This window comes from Strix uralensis, chromosome 2 (genome assembly GCF_047716275.1).
Source record: "Strix uralensis isolate ZFMK-TIS-50842 chromosome 2, bStrUra1, whole genome shotgun sequence".
NCBI classification, from domain to species: Eukaryota; Metazoa; Chordata; class Aves; order Strigiformes; family Strigidae; genus Strix; species Strix uralensis.
The window spans coordinates 73044914-73066558 of NC_133973.1; the positions used below are offsets into that span (position 1 = coordinate 73044914).

Here is a 21645-nt window from a genome sequence, read left to right on the forward strand (position 1 = left end):
CACAGAAGAATAGCATGGTAGAGCATGAAACATATCTTAGAGAAATGAGCCAATTTCAAGGACATTCAATATGTGAAGGTACCATAATAGAACTAAGACATGAAGATAATTTCCAACACTCACTTCTGGATTTTGATACTGCATTCCTATCAGATTTTCAGAGGACATCAAATTGGGGGGAACAGCCAATATGCTGGAGGGTAGGGCTGCCCTTTACAGGCTGAACCAATGGGCCAAAAGGAACTTCATGAAATTCAGCAAAGAGAAGTGCAAAGCCCTGCAGTTGGAAAGTCCTGCAGTTGGGAAGGAATAAATCCCTGCAGTGATACAGGCTGATGAGCTGGGGAGCAGCTCTAGGGAAAAGTCCCTGGGGGCCCCGAAGGCAGTGAGCTGGGCCCAAGCTGGCAATAAGCTCGGGCAGCAGAAATGGCCAGTAGTATCCAGGGCTGCATCACTGGAAGCATTGCCAGGACCCTAGGGGTTGTTTCCCCCTGCCCTGCACTCACTGTTAGACCACATCTACATATTGCAGCCACCTTTACGTGCACGCACACACACACACAATACAGAAGACATTGCTAAAGTGGGGTGAGCTCAGCGGAGGGCCACCTCAATGGTTGGGGCTGGAGGCATGATGCGGGAAGCTTGTTGAGTGAGCAAGGCTTGCTCAGCCCAGGAAAGGCAAGGCTCCAAAGACACAGACATCCTTGGAGGTTTTCAAGACTTGACTGAACAAATCTCTGAACAACCTGATCTGATCTCACAGCTGGCCCTGCTTGGAGCAGGTGGTGCACTAGGAGCCTCCTAAGTCCCTGCCAAAATGAATTATCCCTATGATCCCATGAAACATATTAAACTTATTTCTCAGACATGCTGGGATTTTTTTGAACCTCATATAAAACCAGTAATTTTGGCCCCAGAAGAGTGGAAGACCAAAAAAAGGTACGTCTTGAATTGTTGGGGACACTACCTTGACCTTTGAACAGTCCCTAAAAGACAAAAATTGAACATGGCTCTTACAGCCATTAAGATATCTGAGGACAAATAAGTTTTATTTAGAAATTTACAGTGTTTAAAATTTGAAGAGGTGACAGTGTTCTAAAATCAGAACAATCTTAAATATGAGAGCCTTAACAAAGGATGAGTCAAAGTAGGAAGAGAATATTTGTGCACTGCAACTCTTCTGCTTAGGTCAGCAACCCTTTTCACTAGTTTATCTAGTAGTTAAAATAGCACTGCATTATTATTATTTTCTGAGGAGGAAAATGTCTTCTCACCTTGGAAATAAATATTTGGACACAAAGTTCTAAACAGTCTTTCTTTTTTAAAATTTTAGAAAACTTAATTTTTAAAGAAATTAACTTAAAATTTTAAGAAAAACTGATACGAACAATTTATCATCAGGAAATTTCCAGACACTTTGATCACGCTCTATGAACTAGAAATCAAAGAAAACCTCTTTTAGGATTTTTTTTTTTTTTTAATATCTTCAAAATATCTGGAGAAATGGTATTATTGGTAAGTCAGAAGATTTCCATCAGTAGTTTTAGGGAGAGCTGGGGCACAGGGCCAAACTCCTGAAATTTAGGAAGACATCCCATGCAAGCTGATCAAAATAATTGTCAGGATACCTGCTGTGACCACCACCAACATCTCCAAGCTAATTCAGCTCAGCTTGATTTTGTATCTAAACAATAAATGCTTTGTACCTTCCACATGAAATTATTAATTCGTTAGTCTAGCAGGTTGACTGAAAAACAATCCTTTCTTGTACAAAAACACTCAGGGAAGATAAGGTTTTTATTCTACTGTTTCCAGGTAAATGTACACTAAATGAATTCAATTTTACTTTATTTAGATCTTAGTTCGTATGTTTTATGAAGTGGGAAAAAAGATAGGGCTGAAAGTCACTACAGAAACTTTGCTTATTCCAAATATCATCCTGAGGCAGAAAATCACAAGTTTAAAGATTCAGAAATGATAGAATCATATTCCTGGCAAGAACTGGGGACATGAATGCGAACGCAGCTAAAACAGTCCTGGCATTAGCTTATGAATCAGTTAAGTTTTCTCTTTTGTTTAGCTGTTGCAATAGATTTTCAAAGAACTTGTCTGTTTGTACAGTAGATCCTGTCTTGATACAAAGAGTTGGACCAGATCTCTGGAGGTCTCTTTCAAACCAAGGGCAAAGGAAAATATTATTTTTCTCTGTTTATATTCCTGTAGTTGGTGAAAGAAAGAAAAAAAAAAAAGAAAAAAATACGCATGAGAAGAGCTGAATGTCATAATCTGTTCTTTTCTGAGATACCAGGGTAACTGGTTCCTGTGAGGAATTACTTTTATGGTGTGCTTTCTTATTCTGATACACTTGCCCATGTGTCATTTCTCTGCTACTAGTAGGATTTCTCTTAGGTAACCCCTAAAGAAACAGAATAGTATCAACTCCTATTCTAGGACAATTGGCCACACTATCAGTACATTTATTTTGCTAAAAGAAGTTTGAGATCAGTGAGTAAAGAATTCACATGGAAGCAACAAAGAATGAATATTTAACATAAACAAATAACTAAATACAGGACTCTGTATCAATAATTGTTTATGCAATACAAGCCACTGAGGATCATGCTATTAACCAGAAATTCTGTATTTTTTCTACAAATCCCTAATTTCTTTTATAAAAATGATGTACAAATATAAGTCCTAATAGTCATTCACTAGTTGAAAATAGCTATTAAAACCCAGATGCTGACATTTCATATTTATTTATACAAACCAGAACTTTTTTGTTCTCACTTAAAGAACAAAAAATCCACACTTTTTTTTTAATATCATGCCATATTCATGTGGAAACCTGCCATACAGTAATTCTCCAAAACGATTATGGGCTGTCCAGTTAAAGAAATTCAGAACAGAGAAATGAAATCAGGCTGTTTCAAAACATCATCTTTATCCTAGATATGATTTTCTGCATACCTTCCCCTCACACAGAGGTATCCAAATTCTTTGTAATTGTGGTGACAGGCAGGAAATAGAACTGACTTGTCACTTGCTTTGCATGAGCTGGTTGATGAGTCAGCTTTATAGGCAACTGATAGGAAATACTGTGTTTATATCCTCAAGAGAGCATGTCACTTAGACTGAATGGATTCAGATATGTCTATTGAAAGCATTCATACAGTTCTAGTGCTGTAAAGGCTTTTATTACAGCTTGACCTTAATTAAAATGTGTCATTAAAAAATGCACACAAGTATCCTCTTAGTGTTAGCTTCTGTAAAATGTTGCATCAATTGTTCTAAAAACAAACACAGACCATGTACATCATGACATCATATTTAATGATTTCAGGCCACTGGAACAACAAGAAAGAGACTTACATTTTTCTTGCCAGGTTTACATGTACTGTGAAGTAGAATAATGATTTATTGCACCACTGTATATTGTTCCAATTCAGCAAAACATTTATGTGTAACTAACTTCAAACCCATGCTTCATCCCACTGATTTCAGTTGAATCTTAGTATCACAATAAAGGTTAATATGAAGCACAACTGGAAGTTATCGGTTGACACCCTACATTGAGCTTTGATTCACTATGAAAGAAAGGAAGGTAGATGAGGTGTTTAAATGAGACAGCAGGAGGTAAGTAGTACTGGAGACTTAGACTTAAAGCTGCCCTAAGCATTGCCTACATAATTTCTAGGCACATCACCTTATCATAAATTTACTTCTACAAAATGCAATGCAGTGTTACACAAGGATTCCTGAACTATACCTATACAACCTAGGTGTAGTACAGAAAGCACAATAAGTGCGGCTAATTACCTCAAACGGAACATTGTCCCAACATAGCTATGGTACTTTTTGCTCACCATCACCTGAGGTGTCTCTGCTACACTCCACAATGAGCCACACAGACTTATCTTTTGTCTCCACCTCACTTTATACGAAGTCTAAAACAAAGCCAGTTTTAATTGGACTTTTCTTATCCCAAAATCTTCATTAATTAATGCTTTGTTGCTAGAAAATTCTCGAGAGCCAACGTCACAGGAGGATGAAGCAGTATTTCATAATCGGGTTCCAGCTCTAACACAATCAATATGCATGTTGTGGGTGTCATTTAATGTGACATTGTATTAAGAAGCATGGATTAACAAGCTAAATCCCTTCCTTCCCCTTATTAGTGCTGCCAAACGAACCATGTACCTGCACAATCATGTGAAAAGCGTGTGGCTTTTGCCTTTGCAGTCCCCATCCCTCCTTCCCATCCAGCTCAGGGTAGTAACCCTGGTTAAGCACAATGGTCGTCACTGAAAATTCAACATTACAAGATCAGTTCCTTTTTACTTTAAACTAAGGTGAAATTACACTATCATCTCAGATACATGTTAGTTCCAGACAAAATAAAGCCATTTATAAACCAATTTTCTTATAACTAGGTCAGTTTACTGCCCTCACACTAAATATTTGTGATGTTTTTCTCTGAAATACACCAAATTTTTCTGAAAGGTTAGCTATTCCTGTTAAATCTCAAGACTTAGTTCAGGTATAACTAAACATCAAACCATTTGCTGAACAAAAGATCGGACTGTTTTGCCAGGCTGAGAATGAGTGACTTCATAGCTTTACATATGTTTTCAAAACTGCTGGGATGAAGGTTATTGAGTGTATAAACCCAAGACATCACCTTTCAAAGATAAATTCCATTCCTCTCTACTATATTTACAAAGTCACAGAATAAGAAATTACAACAAACATTTTTATTTCTTTAGATCTCTCACTTGAATATAAGAGGACAATGTATTTTGCTTAGTGAGGAAAAGCTGCCTTGTACTTAGTATTGTTTGATATGTAAACAGGAACAAGATAAAGACAAAGCAAAACAGTTGACATCAATGAAGTAAACGACATTTACAGAACATGATAATGAATAGCTTCTGGCTTTTTCCTCTGAGGGAAAAGGGGCATATTTTACTGCTTTTTTTTCCTTTGTCTCCAGCTTTTAAACCTAGTCCAATCTGAACAAATTTTACATCCTTTGAACGATGTTATGCACTAACACTGAACTGGAATTACTGCTAACCATTAAGTGCACAGATTTCTGCTCATGACTAGTGCAATAAAGCACCAAAACTGGCATTTCAAAAATAGGAATAATGTTGTTAATGTCAAGAGGTAAAGTATTAGCATAATATTAATAAATTAAACACTGCAGACAGATTTGGTGATAGCCAGAATACAGCTCTTATTTTTATTTTTCTAAACTAAGAAAATCACATGTTAAGATATGTCTTTTGTAAACTGGTTTCACCACAGAAAGCTTATATTAGTCTGTGTTGTTCAGTAAATAGTTTTGCCTTGACATTTTCATAAGACAAAATTTCAAGTAATTCTGTAAGTGTTCCTGTACTATGAAGTACATAAGCTTTTACAGACAGTGAATATACTCAAATGAAAAATGCTGAAATACAGCTTGGTCTTTATTCTCAAAAGGCCAAATGTCTTTAGGCTATACTCAGGTACACTTTGTTTTTTTTTTAAAAAAATTTTAAATTATATTGATATTCCTGTGGAATATGTTTAAATCAGAGACTCAAGCCTTCTGTTCCTAAAATTACATAAAAATGTAAATCTAGGATAAGTCCATTAAATAAAAAAATGAATGCACAACAGGAGTGACTCAAAATAGAATTTTTCATACTGCAGGTGACATTAGAAGAAATAATAAAGGCAGTATACCTTGTAGCGCTGTTTCTCTGACTCATTCAGTATTTTACAGGACAATCACTCAGGAGATCATAAGTCTGTGAACTATCATTTTACAAGCATAATTTTGAAGTTGAAAATACATTGAATAAGGAGCATAATGATGATGATGATAATAAAAAAGTAACGAACATTGAGCATTGCTGAACATGTGAAGAAAAGTCAGTCTGCATGCAAGTGCAAACCGGTCCAATCCATGTCCTGAAATGTTTCAGAAATTGTGTTTGAACTTTGCTCCTACAACCAAGAGTAATTTTGTATTCCTGTGTTCAGACTTACTTTGGCATTAGTTGCCAGGTAGACGTCATTAAGTTTATGAGCCTCAAGGTGTTTCTCCACCAGCGTTTGCTACTTTAAAAATGCTGATTCATTAAATAAAGCTTACTGGGTTAAGAGCCACAGTATCAGATCTAAACTTTAAAAAGTGCTTTGGGTACCTGCTTATAGCTTTCACCAGTATCCATGTAAAAGGTTGATAATATATTTCAAAACAATTTCATATAACCACTGGTTGTACTTCATGGACCAATTTCAGATCAGCTGATTTACAAGAAGCCCTCTTCTTCCCGTATATGCAGGTATGGCCATGTGCATTCAGGTATGTATACGAAACAAGTAATTCTGAACTGTAAGACCTCTTAACAGCCCTTTAACTTGGCTAAAAAAAGAGTTAAGGCCCCCCAAGTCACTACCCACTCTAGTGACTTTTGAAATACTGGGAAATACACATTATTTACATAAGAATGAGAGATCTTTAAGAAGGATTAAGATAATTAATTAATAACAGTTATTTACCTATCACAGGTTAGGAAAGTCTCACCTAACACATGAATATGAGTTGGTGTGGTACCTAACTTTACCCACTTATTCTACAAAGCAAGAATATTCTTCCTTCTACTTTAAAGGGAGTAAATATGCATGTATTTATGTATGTAATCTACTTAGCAATCAACCACCCACAATCATTAGTGGCTTAGTGTAAGCAGAGGGTCCTGCTTTTCACACAGCCAGCAAGCTACACAATGGTGAACACAGGGTACAGTTATGGAGAATTCATGGCTGCTCTCCCATGCTCAGCAAGACCAGCCTTGTCTCCCCCTGCCTCGGGACCCATTTCTGTTGCATGTGCATGCCAGGACGGCCAAAAATGGGAACAGGATGGATGCATGTGCTGGATGGATGTGTTTCTCTGACATCTTCTCAGCCCTCCCAGTAAAATCATGCCAGATGAAAGCTCACAAAGGAACTACTTCTGACATTAAATCTCCCATGGTGTCTTCCACTGCCTCTCATAAGGCAGAAAGTACGAAAGACCCATAAACTCTATGCTCAGCAAACCTGAAGTAAACTTTACAGGTTGTACATCGAGAACTTGACTGAAGGGCTGCATCTAAGCAGGTAATCTATGTGCAGAAGTTACACTGACTTTATACACTCTATAAAAGGAACTGGCCTTCCTAAATCAAGAAACTTTGCAGATTTACTTCAGTACTTTCATGGTTTGTGCATCCAAATAGGGCAAAGAGACTCCCTGTTGAGTGTTACTGCTAGAATCCACACTGTGTTTACACATAGGGATGTGCAGTTTGTGCAATTCAGTTCTATAGGCAAGCTAGGTTTATATCCAAATATATTATTTTAAAATAAATAAAATAAAATAAAATAAAATAAAATAAAATAAAATAAAATAAAATAAACACAGAAGAAAGATGATAGCAGAATAAATTATACCTCAGAGTAGCCCTTTTTTTCCCTGAGATATATGGGAGACAGGAATGGAAAGAGACTGGAGAAGATTATAATTACATGTTTAACAGGCTCCAGAATAAACTACAGAACCATAGAATTTGATAAGGTGTTCCCATTTGTTCCAGTTTTGTCTTAAGGACCAACCTAACTCCATAACAGACTCACTGAAGTTAAGTCCGTCATAGTACATATTTTATTAGATGCTGCTCCATTCCTCTTAATTGCTCCTGATTGAGGAGTCCTATTTAAACAGGAGATTAGGTCTGGAAATATGGCAAATACACATAATGGAGATGAAAATATAGTGGGAAAGCAATCACCAAGAGCATGACGGAAATGGGGAAAGGACTGCAGGTACAAGAAAGTGCAGATATATCCCTGAGAGGGAATGACTTACAGAGAAGTCACTTACACAGAAGTCACACTTACAGTCAGACATGACTTACACAGAAGCAAACACAAATAAATACTCAGAAATATTAGGATAAAAATGTACAGTCTCTAGCAGTAGGAGTTTTAACTCATCTGGATTTGAGACAGGATAATCATAGAAACAGAGCCTAAACAATTATTTCAATAGAAAAACATATCAAAGAAGGGCCATATAGACTTTCTCTGTGTTTTATTCATTACTGGAAAAATTTTATGACATAGGACAGTCTCCAATTGTTTTCAAACAAATTATTCCACTAAATAAATTATTTTCTTATTTAATAGTATCATTTTCATTATTCATGTTTACTGTGAAAGGCCACAGATTTTTTTTTACAACTGATTAGCACTGTTCTTAGTCTTTGTAATCCTCATCTTGGGTGAACAGAACAGATCATGAAACTGGCGTCAGTGTACCAACGTCAAAATAAACACTGCAATTACTGTGTAAGTTTAATACCAAGCTGCAACACCAGCTTAGTAAACTGATTTCTACCCATTTAATGATTCGGTTATGTTAAAATTTCATAAAGGTTAAAGCAGAAATTAGAAGGTACCAGCATTTGTCATAAACCATAAATTACACTTCTCTGTAATTACGGTTACAAATGCAGTTTGTTTTCAAATGGTATTTCTACATTGTTTCAGTGCCCTGTTCCATCATTTCAGTCAGCAGAAAATTTCTACTAGGTTTTTTATTTCAGAGGACTTTCTTGATTTGCATAGTTCTTTGTGGAAACTGGATTTGTTCTAATAGTTTTTCTCACTCATATTACTACTATTCAAGAAATGTTGAAACTTCAGCTCAGGTATGTAGAGGCCTTATTAGCACAGACAGGTCACAGACCAAAATCATAGAATCATTTCGTTTGGAAAAGACATTTAAGATCAACGAGTCTAAAACAGTGTGTTAGGAAGCACAGAAACTCATACACATTTCTTCCTAGAAACACTCTGAACTACTCCCATTCAGCTCTTCCCAGTGTGACTCCTTGTCTGATCCAGAGTGCTGTTTCACAGATCCGATAAAAATACAGCTTTCTGTGGTTAGATAGGCTAATATATGTGTGAAAATCATTAAGCATCCCAAAAACCCCTGTACTATTTTACATCTGTTGGCTGCCAGTCAAAGGTGACTTGAAACTATTAAAACTATATTTGAAACTATTTTTGTTTACTTTTGATATTACCCACTGGGTACATCAAGTTTCACATCATTTATGTTGTACTGTACTGAACTTCAGCAATAACACTTTGTGCCGTGATTCCAAGAGGTGTGTTATAAACTGGAGATAGACAAGACCTATATGTAGAATAAAGAGGTTCCAAAGATCATCTGGGTGATGGGTGATTCAGTACAAGATATTCCTATGCCATTCTGTCCTGCATTATACTGCATAAAATAATTTTAGAAGCCAGAATGAGGGAGCTGCCATTTTTAGGAGCTATATAAAACTGAGATCCTAACATCTTCTGGTCATTAGTACTAAATTAACATATTCAGAAGACTTTGATTGGTTACTTGTAGGCTTTAGACAAAACTCAGTTTGAGTAGTTATATTTTAACTACAAAAAATCTGTGTGCAAATCCAACAATAATCAAAGGAAATTCTGAATTGCACTAACATGACACAATCAGGTATAAGCTCGGTGTAGAGTTCATTTTGAGTTATGATTAATGAAAGAACTATGGGAAGAAAACTATGCTACACTTTGGGCTGACCTTGCCTGACTTTCCCAGAGTTGGCTACAGTAACTGTAAAGTTACTCCAATGCAGTGAAAAATTCAAACTAGCTCAGGGAGCTCAGTGAAGATAGTAAGTTCAAACAACGGTGAGAGGTATTGTCTCTCTCTGATCTAAAATTAAGTTGATATGAGCTGGGTTCAATGACTGGGTCTTCCATATGCCAATAACAATTTCTTAAATGACCCATTTCTGACTGGAAATTCATCTACAGTAATTGTATCAGGATGATTCTAAGAGTGACTTTTGAAATATAAATTGCAGAACTATATTATCACTCTAGATTTATGCAATGTAATAGCTAAGTGGTTTCAGGAGCTGAATCCACTGAATCTCCCCCCACATATGAGATGATTAGCATCCTAGTAAAGTGCAGAGACATATTTTGTACTTAAACTAAAAGCCAAATGATCCCTCCTGCCATTTTTATAAGTGAGTAATCACATCTACTTTTAAGCTAGGGTTTCTACTGCAATTTCATCCCTTGGAGCTACATCCATTTTCAGTCTGACGTGAAATACTGGTGGGCTGCCTAAACAGTCAGCACTTAATTTCTTCAACAGAGGACCAAATTTAACCTCAATATATATATAACTTTCATGGATCTCTGGATATTTCTTTTTTCTAACAGAAGGTTGAATTTGGCCCAGAAACTTTAAGGTGTAAGATACTCATCAACAGAATTCACAACAAATTGGAAAGTCATCTGGTTCATGTTACATTTATTTTTGCATTTTCTTTTTCCATTTCAAACAATTTATTCCAAACAATGTTTTATTGTATGTTTAATTTTCTGTTAAAACTAAGACATATGTATGTTCTGTCTTCAGTAGACTCTATAGAACACAGTGCTCTTAATTACCGTTTGTTTCCTTCTCTTCGATTAAACAGATTTAATTTTTTCCTGCCTCCTATTCTTTATCTTTCATGCCACAGACAGATTATTCTCCTCTTATTTTCTGAATGTGTTTCTATATCATGTTTACCCCAAAAGAGACAAGAAAGACAAAGCCTCTCTCAATCAAAGACATAGCAAATGGTATCATGCCAAGTCAAATGAAGTAGCTGCAAGTTTGTGGATTAAAACTAAATGTGCAGAAGTAAACTGACTAGAGCTATAAAAAGGCAAAAGTCAAAGTGGTTTTATAAGGTCTGATGTTATTTTTTCTGTTCCAAACTGCTCACTGGCACCAAGAGAATGTAAAATACCAAAGATTACCAGATCTCTGAGTTCCTTTAGGACAATACGGAAATACAAGGAGGAGTGCCTTGGCTCTACTGTACCACTCTAAACATACAATTTATTCCTGAAAAAACATCTCAATTATTCATTTAAACATAGTTAGTTCTACACGTTCTGCTTGTTAGAATTATGATGGACAGAAAAACAGTTGTTGAAAAGAGAGGTAATTGTAATGAATGATTTCTTTACCTCTGAGAGTTTGCCAGTGGAGTGCTGTGCATCCTCTGCCACTATTCAATCAATATGTATGAAGAAGAATATTACAATGAAGAGGGGATTGTTAACATCAAATGAAAGAGAATACCCAGAGGAATATGAGTTTCAGATTTACACTCTTGAACAAAGCAGAATATCTATAGCATTTATTCTGAAAGACAGACAAATAACAAGTCCACTTGGGACTTAAGACAAAGACACTAAACTAAGTCTCAGACTTATTTTACTACCTTTACTTTGTTAAATAAAAATTATTCTTGGATTTCATGTAAATTAATGATTATTAAACATCATTTAAGCTATATTTTCTTAAAGGATCCTTCGGGAATAAAGCAATAATGTCAAAAGCAGCTAATGTTGAATCTGAAATAAATAAATTAAACATCAAAATTCAAAGCTAAGGTACCTCTGCTTTCAAGTAGAAAAATACTGTTTTGGATATCTTGACATCTAATCAGAATGCAGGTGTGCAGGTGTGTATGTAACTAACCCTGAATTCAGGATGAACCACTCAAAACAACTGCACAGCCAGATACTCAAAACAAATATTGTGAAATAAAGTTAATAGCATAGAGGTATACCTTATGCATGAGGTGTAGATATCTGCAAATAGAAAAATAACCACTTAATTTGCAAAATAAAGCAGATGGCACAAATGAATATTTCAGTTTTGTTTTGAAAACCTAAGATGTGATCCTGATTATATCTTCTGTAATTGCAATGTTAACCTCCTAGTAATGTATCTTGTAGGTGCACTATGATGATCTTAGGGAGGAAGTTTTAGTCTACATGGTCCAGTCATCATATCTGCCCTGTTAAAAAACACTGGAAGATTTCTTAGCTTCTGTACACTAATAGACTTCTTAGGATTCCATCTAGCTTTTATTAAAATATGAGAGTCTAAGCCTAAAATATGAGAGACTAAGTCTAAAAGCTTGGCTGAACAGAAGTACACGAATAAGAAAAATGAGATTAATTAGACCACAGAGTAAAACTTTAAAAAAACAATACTGGATGCAAAAATCCCCCAACTTAGTTACACTTTGTTGTATTTTTCAATCTCAGATATATCCGAAAATATGTATTGTAAAATGTTACATTAGAATTAAATAAAATTAGTTCTGGTTAATCAGTATCACTTTAAAACATGAAGATGTATCCTAATACAACGTATATTTTCTAGTGTCCATCCTCAACAAAACTGAGTTAGTCATGATTATTACTATCCAGCATAACAAATCACACACATCAGCCATTTACTGGTGTTACCTCTCAACTCTTCCTTCTTTGAAGCGTAAAGAACAACTTGAAGATCATGCTCCAAGAGATTAATGGAGCCTGAATTTCAAAGAAAGAATAGGACAAGAAAAAGAGAGCTAAGAAAAAAAAATCTTTTTGGTTCAATTCCTGTTTATTTCTGGAGAGGAAAAAGAATAAAAAAAGTTGAACAATCTCAGGAACCCTATTTACTCAGAAAACCTGCATGAGTAAGGAAGACAGGAAAATTGAAGAAGGTAAGAGTACTGGTGTAAAGACTGTTACCAGTTGAAAATAAAAGAGAAGTGGAGGCTGAAGTTATAAGAGGGCAGAGAAAAACATATTAAAGAGAACAATGTGAAAGCGCATTTTGCTGGAATACATATATTTAATACATGCAGTAAAGAAGGTTCAACCTCAAAAAAAAAAATCTGTGAAAAAATTAAGACATCATAAATACAGGGTAAACGGGAAAAGAATAAATGGCATGCCGTGAAAGTAAACAAAGCAAAACAAAAGCAAAAGACAACAAAGAAAATTTAGACAATTCTTTTGGTGTTGAAATTATTCCAAGTTACATAGATATAAAACTCACTGAAGCAAGTTTAAACCTGCTCCAGAATCTCAGGCAAATATATCTGCTTCTCCTCTCTCCACTACCTTCCTAATAACTAGTTGATGTAGTTTAGCTGTCAGATCTCACTGAAATCTAAGTAAATGGAATTGCCTCATTTAATTCGGAATCTACAGACCTTAAAATAGTATTCTGGTTGTGAATCAGATTTTCACAGTAGTGTTGTATGAAAACAGTTACAAAGCAAATGTTCACAGTTAAAACTTTTCACTAGACAGTTGAAATATAAGTAAATCATATCAGGGAGATGTAAACTGATGGAAGTGTATAATTTTTATGTTATTTGCTACCATGTAATTTAAAAAAAAAAAAAACAAAACAAAACAACAATTTTTACTTTTACTTAGGGCTTCACCTATCCATATTCACTTATTGTACTGAAAAAAATTCCAGCAAAATTAACTAAGAGTTAACTCTCTGTTTTTCAAACCTGTGTTTGAAATTGCATCTTCACTTTACTTTATTATTTAGAAGGTTTGCCCAGCATGCTTGAAAAGTCTTTATATCCCAGTGGTCCTTTGCTGTCTAGGCATGCTAATATACATAGCTTGCACTACATGTATCACTGCATTGTCTTATAAGTGTTAATGTATTCAAAATGCAAACTTTTTGGAGAAAAGGAATGTGCTGCACGTAATCAAGCTAGGACAGGAAAACCTTCACAGTACCAAAAAAAATACAGATTTAATTGTTCAACCAGAACTTGAATGTTTGCTTCCAATTTAAGAGACCTTTGGAAGAGAAGAGAGAACATGGAAGAAGCAGAGAAATGGAAGAAAAAAAAAAAAAGAGTATATATAGATTGGGTATGTCTATATATGTGCATGCACACACAAATTCAAAGTATATTACTTTGAAACACTTGAGATATAAGAGAGAAAATACATGTTGCCTTTGAACCTCTAAGAAATATTTTTAAAAATTCTGACTCCAGAAAATGTATCATAAAATCTTATTTCACAATAATCTCAGCTTCACCTCTAAACCTCTCAGCTGTTATGCAAATTGTTTACAAGCAGGAGAAAAAAAAAAAAAAAAAAAAAAAAGAACTTATTCAATTATATTAGATATGAAATAGAATTTAGCTTGAATACCCAAAGACAAATAACTTTTTCTCAGAGTGCACCATAGTTACTTTTGGCAAACCAAAACTTTTGCTAGAATAATTCCAGTATAATAATTTGAAAATTAACTTTCTACTCAGCATTCATCACAAAAGATGTTGGAGGAGGATAATAGAAAGATTATTGTCTTCGAAAATCACCCAGACATAGTTGCCCAGTCTCTAAAATTCCTTACCCTATGTAAAATTTCAAGTGCAATTCTAATTTTTGAAGGTCTTGGTTTGTGTCTTAGTAGGGTGGTCAATGTTAAGTACAGGAAAATGAGTATAAAGAAGTAGAAATGAGTGATAAGTTATCTGTATGATTTAATGCAAGGTTAAAAAAATAGGCTGGGAAAGGAAAAAAACCTGGGAGAGTGATTCAGGTTTTTCCTCTTCTTCACTCACATCATTACTAAGAACTTAAATGCCAAAAGATCCATGGCAAAAAAATCTTAGGAGTAACAGAAAAACTACAAATCATTAGCTTAATAGTTGCCACAAGAGGTGTCATCTATTGAAAGTATTAATTAAGTGCAGGTTTACAGGCAATATGCTAAAGAAAATATGCATATTGAAGAAAATATACATATGCAAAGGAGAGCAATTAATAGAGAACTTTGAAGATTTAGCTGTTTATTTATAATGTGGGGAAAAATTAGATATTCCTTAACTCTCATTAAAAATTGATGAAGGAACTTTTATGTTTGTGCAGGTGCCTTGAATGCCCTCTGCCTCTCTCAAGGGTTTAGCTGCCAGGGCTGTGCAAGAAGCCTTACTGGGGCCCCTCTTGGTTCAGGAGCAGCTTTTGAGCTCAGGTGTTGGGCCTTGGTGCTGCATTAGCTGCCTGTCCCTGGCCACGGACCCCCTGATGTGGTCCAGCATTCCAACCTTGCCTCGGCCCGTCCCCATCCCCATAGCCCTTCCCAGTCCTCCAGGGCTGTGTCTGACCCCAGAGACCATGTCTGGACCTGCTGGGTGCTGCAGATCCCTGCCCGGAGGGTGAGGGCCCTGCCACGTCCCCACCCCAGCCTCCATCTCCTGCCTCCCATCTTCCCTGCTGCACAGGGCAGCACCTGCTCCAGCTTCTCTATGGCCATTACACAGAATTGCTTAAATTCTGGAAATGGTACTGGAAATTCACAACTCAAAGGAGCCTTAGCAAAACTGTTGTTAGCACTTGAGAATTATTTCAAGGTTCAAAAGTCTCATCCAGTGTGATTTCCCTATTTGCATAGAAGAATTAGGAAGGAGTTTCAGCCAAGAAGAACAAGAAGGACTTGACCCTCATGGCCATTCAGCTGTAGGGATTGTAAGCCTAACATCTCCTATCGCAGATTTTGTCTCCTCCTGCACCCATACCTCCCACAATGGAAAAGTGAAACACAGGAACCCCTGAGTCTGATCTTTACCTTCCTCCTAAATTTAAATACAATGAATACCACTTTCATGATTGCCTGGAGCTTTATTCTGTCAGCAGGATTTTAAAACAAAGTCAATCCTCAACAGTGAAGTTCATGGAGCCTCAACACTAGACTTTATTGGAGTGAGACTGAGAATTTTGGTACAACTAACATGCCGAGTTTCAGCACACAAAGTCTAATGGCAGTTTGATAAAGTGATGTAACTTGGCACTTCATATAGAAACTATTATTCCAGCAGGACTAGCACCCGTGGGAAAAATCTGATGTAACCCTTCCAGATCTAGTTATTTCATTCACGGAATTTAGATCCAACCAATTTTGTAAGACAAGTCTAACACTGGTTTGGATTTTCCTCTAGTCATCAGACACAGATATCAGCAACAGGTAATTTGTGAAAGAAAGGTATCTAAATGGTACTGTGTAACCACCTCTTGTGAATTTTTATGGACACAGCTGAGCTTTATGGGGGTACTGAAAGTTTAAATCAAAGTGGATATCTGTAAGGAAAAAAGTGATCTATCAGGCTTGAATACAAGGAAAGAGCATGGAACATCAGAGGACTGGAACATCCCTAAAATGTCTATTTTTCCAGTTATGTGGGACTAATTAAAAAAACAACTTTTCTCTATGAATTTACCCTGTATTGTTAGACTGTTACAGCTACATTTGTAGACAAATGGCACAGCTATGGAAAACTGTTATTTTCAAGACTGATATTTCTTTCTGTTGCATTTTAAATGAGAAAATAATCAAACGATTGGAAAAAAAAATGGCATCCAAAGATAAAAGGAAGGAAAAGAAAGAGAGAGGGCATGGAAACATGCAACGCCTTCCTGGCTTCATAGCTATAGCAGTCAGAAACAGAGGCTGCTTCGTAAGTATGTTGAATTGGGGAAAGTTGTGGTAACTGGCCACTCACAGTCTCGAAAATTTTCATCTTGAGTTCTTGTGTGTGAGGGAAAGGAAGAGTGGGGATCAATATGGACAATACTAGAATAATCACCATTTTCCACACATTGTATTAGTGCTTGTTAGAAAAGATGATGACCGAAAACACACAAAAAATCAGACATAAGGCTTTGCACTTAATGACCCTGGAAATTGTCTACTGAGATCTTTTCTATACCATTCACTCTCCTGCACTGTAATTTTTAAGCCCTTTTTGAAGACCAACCTTATAATTTAGTGGTGAATGATTTCCTCAGTGATCAAGCAAAGAGGTTCTGATCAGTTTAGACTTTCGTGAGAAATTCAATCACTTCATTAAAATTACTACTTTATAAATAAAATTAATGGAAAGTTTTCTTATTGACAGTGAAGAGGGCACCTGCACTGAAAACCTGTAAAAGAAGATACATCAGTTCTGTGAAGTGATCTACAGATATTGTTGCAGAAGAGTTTCACTGCTTTTTAAGGGGTGGCAGAAACAACACAGGCAGAGAGAGCACACACTGCAGTGCACATCATTGTTCTGTGGGAGGAAGGAAAGTTTTACACATCTGGGAACAGCAGTCTGACAACGCAAACACAAAATGCACTCCCTGATCACAGTCCAGCTTCTGCATGAATGTGCATATTAACATTTTCTCCAGATTGAAGTTGTTTAGTTTTACACACAGATCTTATTTAATGGTAGTATATTTCAACCTATAAATGTTGGGTGACAAGAGATCTCACATTACAAGAGAGGACTAAAAAACCACCCTCAAAATCACCTTGCAATACTGAGAACATTGTATCAGTTTGCCTACACTACCAAAGGCCATAATGGTACAATCACTTAGGAGAACTAGCAACTTTGTTTAAACTGAAAATGGTGACATCAACCCAAACAGCTGTCAAACTCACCATAATTTCTGAAACCATTTTCTATAGTTAAGTAGCTTTAAGCTATATTTCTAATATACATATATGTAATGACATGATTTTTAATGACAGTATGTTTGAGTATCTTACATATATGTATTACATCAAGACACTCTTATATTGTTATATATATTACAGCTTTGGAATATCAATGGTAGTATGAAGCAATTAGCCCAAAATAATAAAAGTAGCTCTTTTTTTCCAGAAGATTTTTCCCACATTTTTTCTTTCCTGTCTTTCTAATCTCTGCTTTTATACCCTTTCTTCACCAGAGCTGAAGACCATTTACAAGCTGATCTACCACCTTTGCCACGTCTCTTTTCTGCTTTCTGTCTCACTTTGGTTGCCAGATTCATCACTGAGCTAGTACCTACTGTAACTACAAGGCTAAACTTAATGTGCTAGAAAAGCTAGTACATACTCTTATTACGAGGCTAAACTTCACATGCCAGAAAGCAAAGCTTGCCGTAACGGACTGTATTTGCACCCAGAAAAAAAAAAAAAAAAATCAAGAGCAAATCAAGAGCAAATTGAAAATATGATTTCAAATATCTTATCTCTCTGTATTACATATCATCATCAACATAAACAAAGTTCTGCAGTTCTTTTGAAACACACCAAGTTAATAGAAATTTTGGAAATTTCAGTCAAGGATCTGCTGATAAAAATCAGCTTCTGAATGCAATGAACACACGGGAGTAGTTGTTGTGAATCAAAAAGCCTTGACTTGCCCTTTAGAGGCTCGCTCTCCATTTCTGACATCCTTCCCCTGCTCAATCTTGAAAAATGATCTTACCTTTCAGGAATTGCTTCTGTCTTTATGCATCATAATCCACATGCAGATGCCGTGGGAGATGTATTAATTCAGATCCCTCCCTACATAGATTTAGATGACTTGTTGCTTTAAGATCCTAGCTGTGTATAGGTTCAATAGAAAGTGGCCAGTTATTTGTCTTCATATGATGCCCTAGCAGTCATAATGCTTGCAAGAACACATATTTAAATTTCTGAGCTCAAGCTCCCTCTCAGGACGGCATCAAACACCACAGAATTGCAACCTAACAATTCCCCCTACACATTGGGGTGAAACCCCAGTCATACTGAAACTCTCCGTGACTCCAAAGGGGAGGGATTTCCCCTTTTAGTTATTTACATTAACTCTTAATCCAGGATTATATACTGCTTAATACATGAACTACCTTTCAGCTTTTCTAACAATAACCACTACTGACAATACTACTTTGACTCTTTAAGGCGCTTTTATCTAAAATGAGAATAAAAACCCAATGTTATGTCTCATTTCTCATATTGCAATGGCTTAAAATAGGGGTATCTTGTGATCTTAACAGCCATTATTTACTAAAATTGTTCAATCTTCTATGTAAAGGTGCAATATTAAAGCAAAGAGGAACAGAAAAATTAATCAAAAAAACAGTTGGGCATGAAACACCTATAGTTTCAAAAGAGCTATTATCTAATGAATTTTACTATTAGAGTCAAGATTACACTTGCTTAAAGAAAACATGACAAATTCATTTATTTATGTTACCAGAATGATATGATCTCATCAAAATTTGACTAAGCAAGAAATCATGACTTTATAAGAGGCTAAATCATGCCTTCCTGATTCATGTATAAGTTTGATGCAGTAGAAATTCATACCTAGTTTAACTCTATCAACCAAGAAAGATCTAGCGCACTGAACTACCACACTCAGGATTTTAAGGTAAGAAATATTTGGCCTGAACTCTCAATAACGCAAGACACAATCTACTCTATGTAGCCAAAGGAAAGCATTATTGATGAAAGCAGCTTTATGCAAATATTCAACTATAAATTACTTCTAAAACTTTGGCATTGTAATGTTCAGACATCTACTTAGAAATACTATTTTGTTCTTTTTGGATGCTTATCAGACATCTTATCAGATAAAGCTTTGTTCATGTGAATCTAATTATTCAGGTTTTTGCTAAGTTCTTTCCTGTTGGCGCTTCTTGCAAAGTGACTTCAAACTGTTTCATTTTATGAATAAACTGAGTGATTCCAAACAACTTTTGCTAGAAGAGGAATAAATTAATGATTGGGAGCTCAGAATCATTTTGGTCTTCAAAGCCTTCAAAGGATTTAAAATATAAAATTTAACTCTTCCTCTCCCCCACTTTGAAGCAGGTCATTTTTAGTAAAGTAACTTAGCCTCAGATTGCTTCAGAGCTAGTTCATTAAACTATTCTGTGTAATACCAGAAGTGCTAACAGCTTAAAACATTACCAAACAATGGTAGTCTGAAGATGCGTTTAAGAAAAAATCAGAATCAAGTAAGTTTTTTCTGCAAAAATTAATGTGGTATCTTTCTATTCACAGGCCCCAAATCTAGAACTACTATTTTATTCCAGTACTAGTCAGAGTGGAAGATAGAAAATTTGAGAGAAAAATTCATGGGAGAAAGACTTAGATATGAAAAACTCAAACCACTCATTTTATATAATTTTAATTACTATCAGTCTTTTTACAGTTACTCACTATACTCATTATAAACTTAGCCAATTTAAGAGAAGATCATTAATGCAAAATAGACTTCTCTCATTTCAGTGATACTTCCTAGGAAAGACTGAAGAAAGAAAGGCAAATGATCTAAATCAGGAATATGTTTTCATCACAAAAGAATCTGAATTAATAAATTTTGAGATAAACAAAAATTTCCTGAAAAATCAAAAACTTCCACTTATATTAAACATTTTGCATGTATTCAGTCTTAGACACACTACATTTAGGTATCTATATAGAGCTCTCTATATTTAAGCTCTTACTATTAAAGAGGATGCAGTCAGCAGAGCTTATAAAGCCACAAATGTGGTTCAGTTCACCCCGAAGCACACACCTACATGTAGCTCTATATAGAGCTGAGTAAGGACTCAATCTCCTTTGATTGCCAATGGGAGCCAGGACAACCAGCCCATGTGGAGACACACACAAAGACCTAATATTTTAGGTGTTAGGTGTTGAATCCTATCCTTGGTTTCAAAGCAGTCAAAACTTTGTTTCTGTTTTTCTTAGTAATATGAAGTAAATATCAAAATGAAAATGGAAATAATCAGTTATATATAGTGATATTTCATCAAAATTGACATATTCTATAAGAAAAGTCTAATTTTAATAGAACTGTTTTTCCTGAAGACAAAACGTTTCATCAGGAGAAAAAAAAAAAAAAAAAAAAAAAAAAAAGAACAGACCTACTGTAGTCCACAGAAGATGGAAAAATAACTAAGTCATTTCCTCCTTTTTCTCCTTTAAGGCAATAATCCTAATGGATATAATACTCTGATCTTGTTAATAGGGTCTACATGTACTCCAGAATTAAATCCTCATGAACAGGTACTCCATAATACATAATTTCAGAGTTCATTGAGAAATTAGGACACAAATGTTAACTGCTGGAGGAAGGACCTCAACAACAAAGAGGCACTAAAATAAGAAAAATATTAATATTAAATATAAAGTTGTTTTCCTACCTGTGTGCAGACAAATTGCTGAGGTACAGGGTGTATTTTTCTTCAGCAGACAGCCCATCCATCATCAAGTAAAAAACATGAAAATTACTCTGGTTGAGAGGCTGCATAATGACACGAGACTTCTCCAACATGTATGTATAAATCCTAGCTGATTGAGAAACAAACAAATAAATTTATCATTACACTGATTGCTCTAAACTTATATATTTTAAACCATTCACCATTGCAACAGTGAAGAATAAACAATGTTTCCTATAAAATGGTCTGAGGTAAGCATATAAAAATATTATTCATTCTATCATGGTTTTCTATATAAATCACATATAAAGCCCTAATTCCATTAAAATTAGTGGAACAAATGTCTTACTGTCTTACATTATCTTTAAAATTACTCAATTTTAAAGATAATGATGTTGATTTGTACTTTGTTTTACTTATTTGAGGAACCACTTGTCGTATTTGGCAAGACTTTCTAAGAGACAAGCTATTAGTCACCTCACCGAAGCCATCTGAGCATTGGCACCCATTCTAAGCTCCTTCTTAACAGAAAGAGAAAGATGCAAGAGAGATTCAAGACATCTTTCAAAAACCGTCCTTGCAACTATTTCCTCTTTCTCTGTTGGTAATCAAGAACACTCAGGTTAATAGTTTAGATTACCCACCTAACTTCCAGATAGCTACAAAGAGACAAATCCTCTACAGAAC

At 35.4% G+C, this 21645-nt stretch overlaps 1 protein-coding gene across 3 annotated transcripts in view; it reads right to left on the minus strand.

Annotated features, from left to right (window-relative positions):
* Window positions 1–21645, minus strand: part of MYO16 (myosin XVI) — a 403249-nt gene that overhangs the window by 138713 nt on the left and 242891 nt on the right. For all 3 annotated transcript variants that reach the window (XM_074859294.1, XM_074859293.1, XM_074859292.1), the window contains exon 16: window positions 20941–21088. In XM_074859294.1, coding sequence (XP_074715395.1) covers window positions 20941–21088 — 148 coding nt within the window. The remainder of the gene's footprint in view (window positions 1–20940; window positions 21089–21645) is intronic.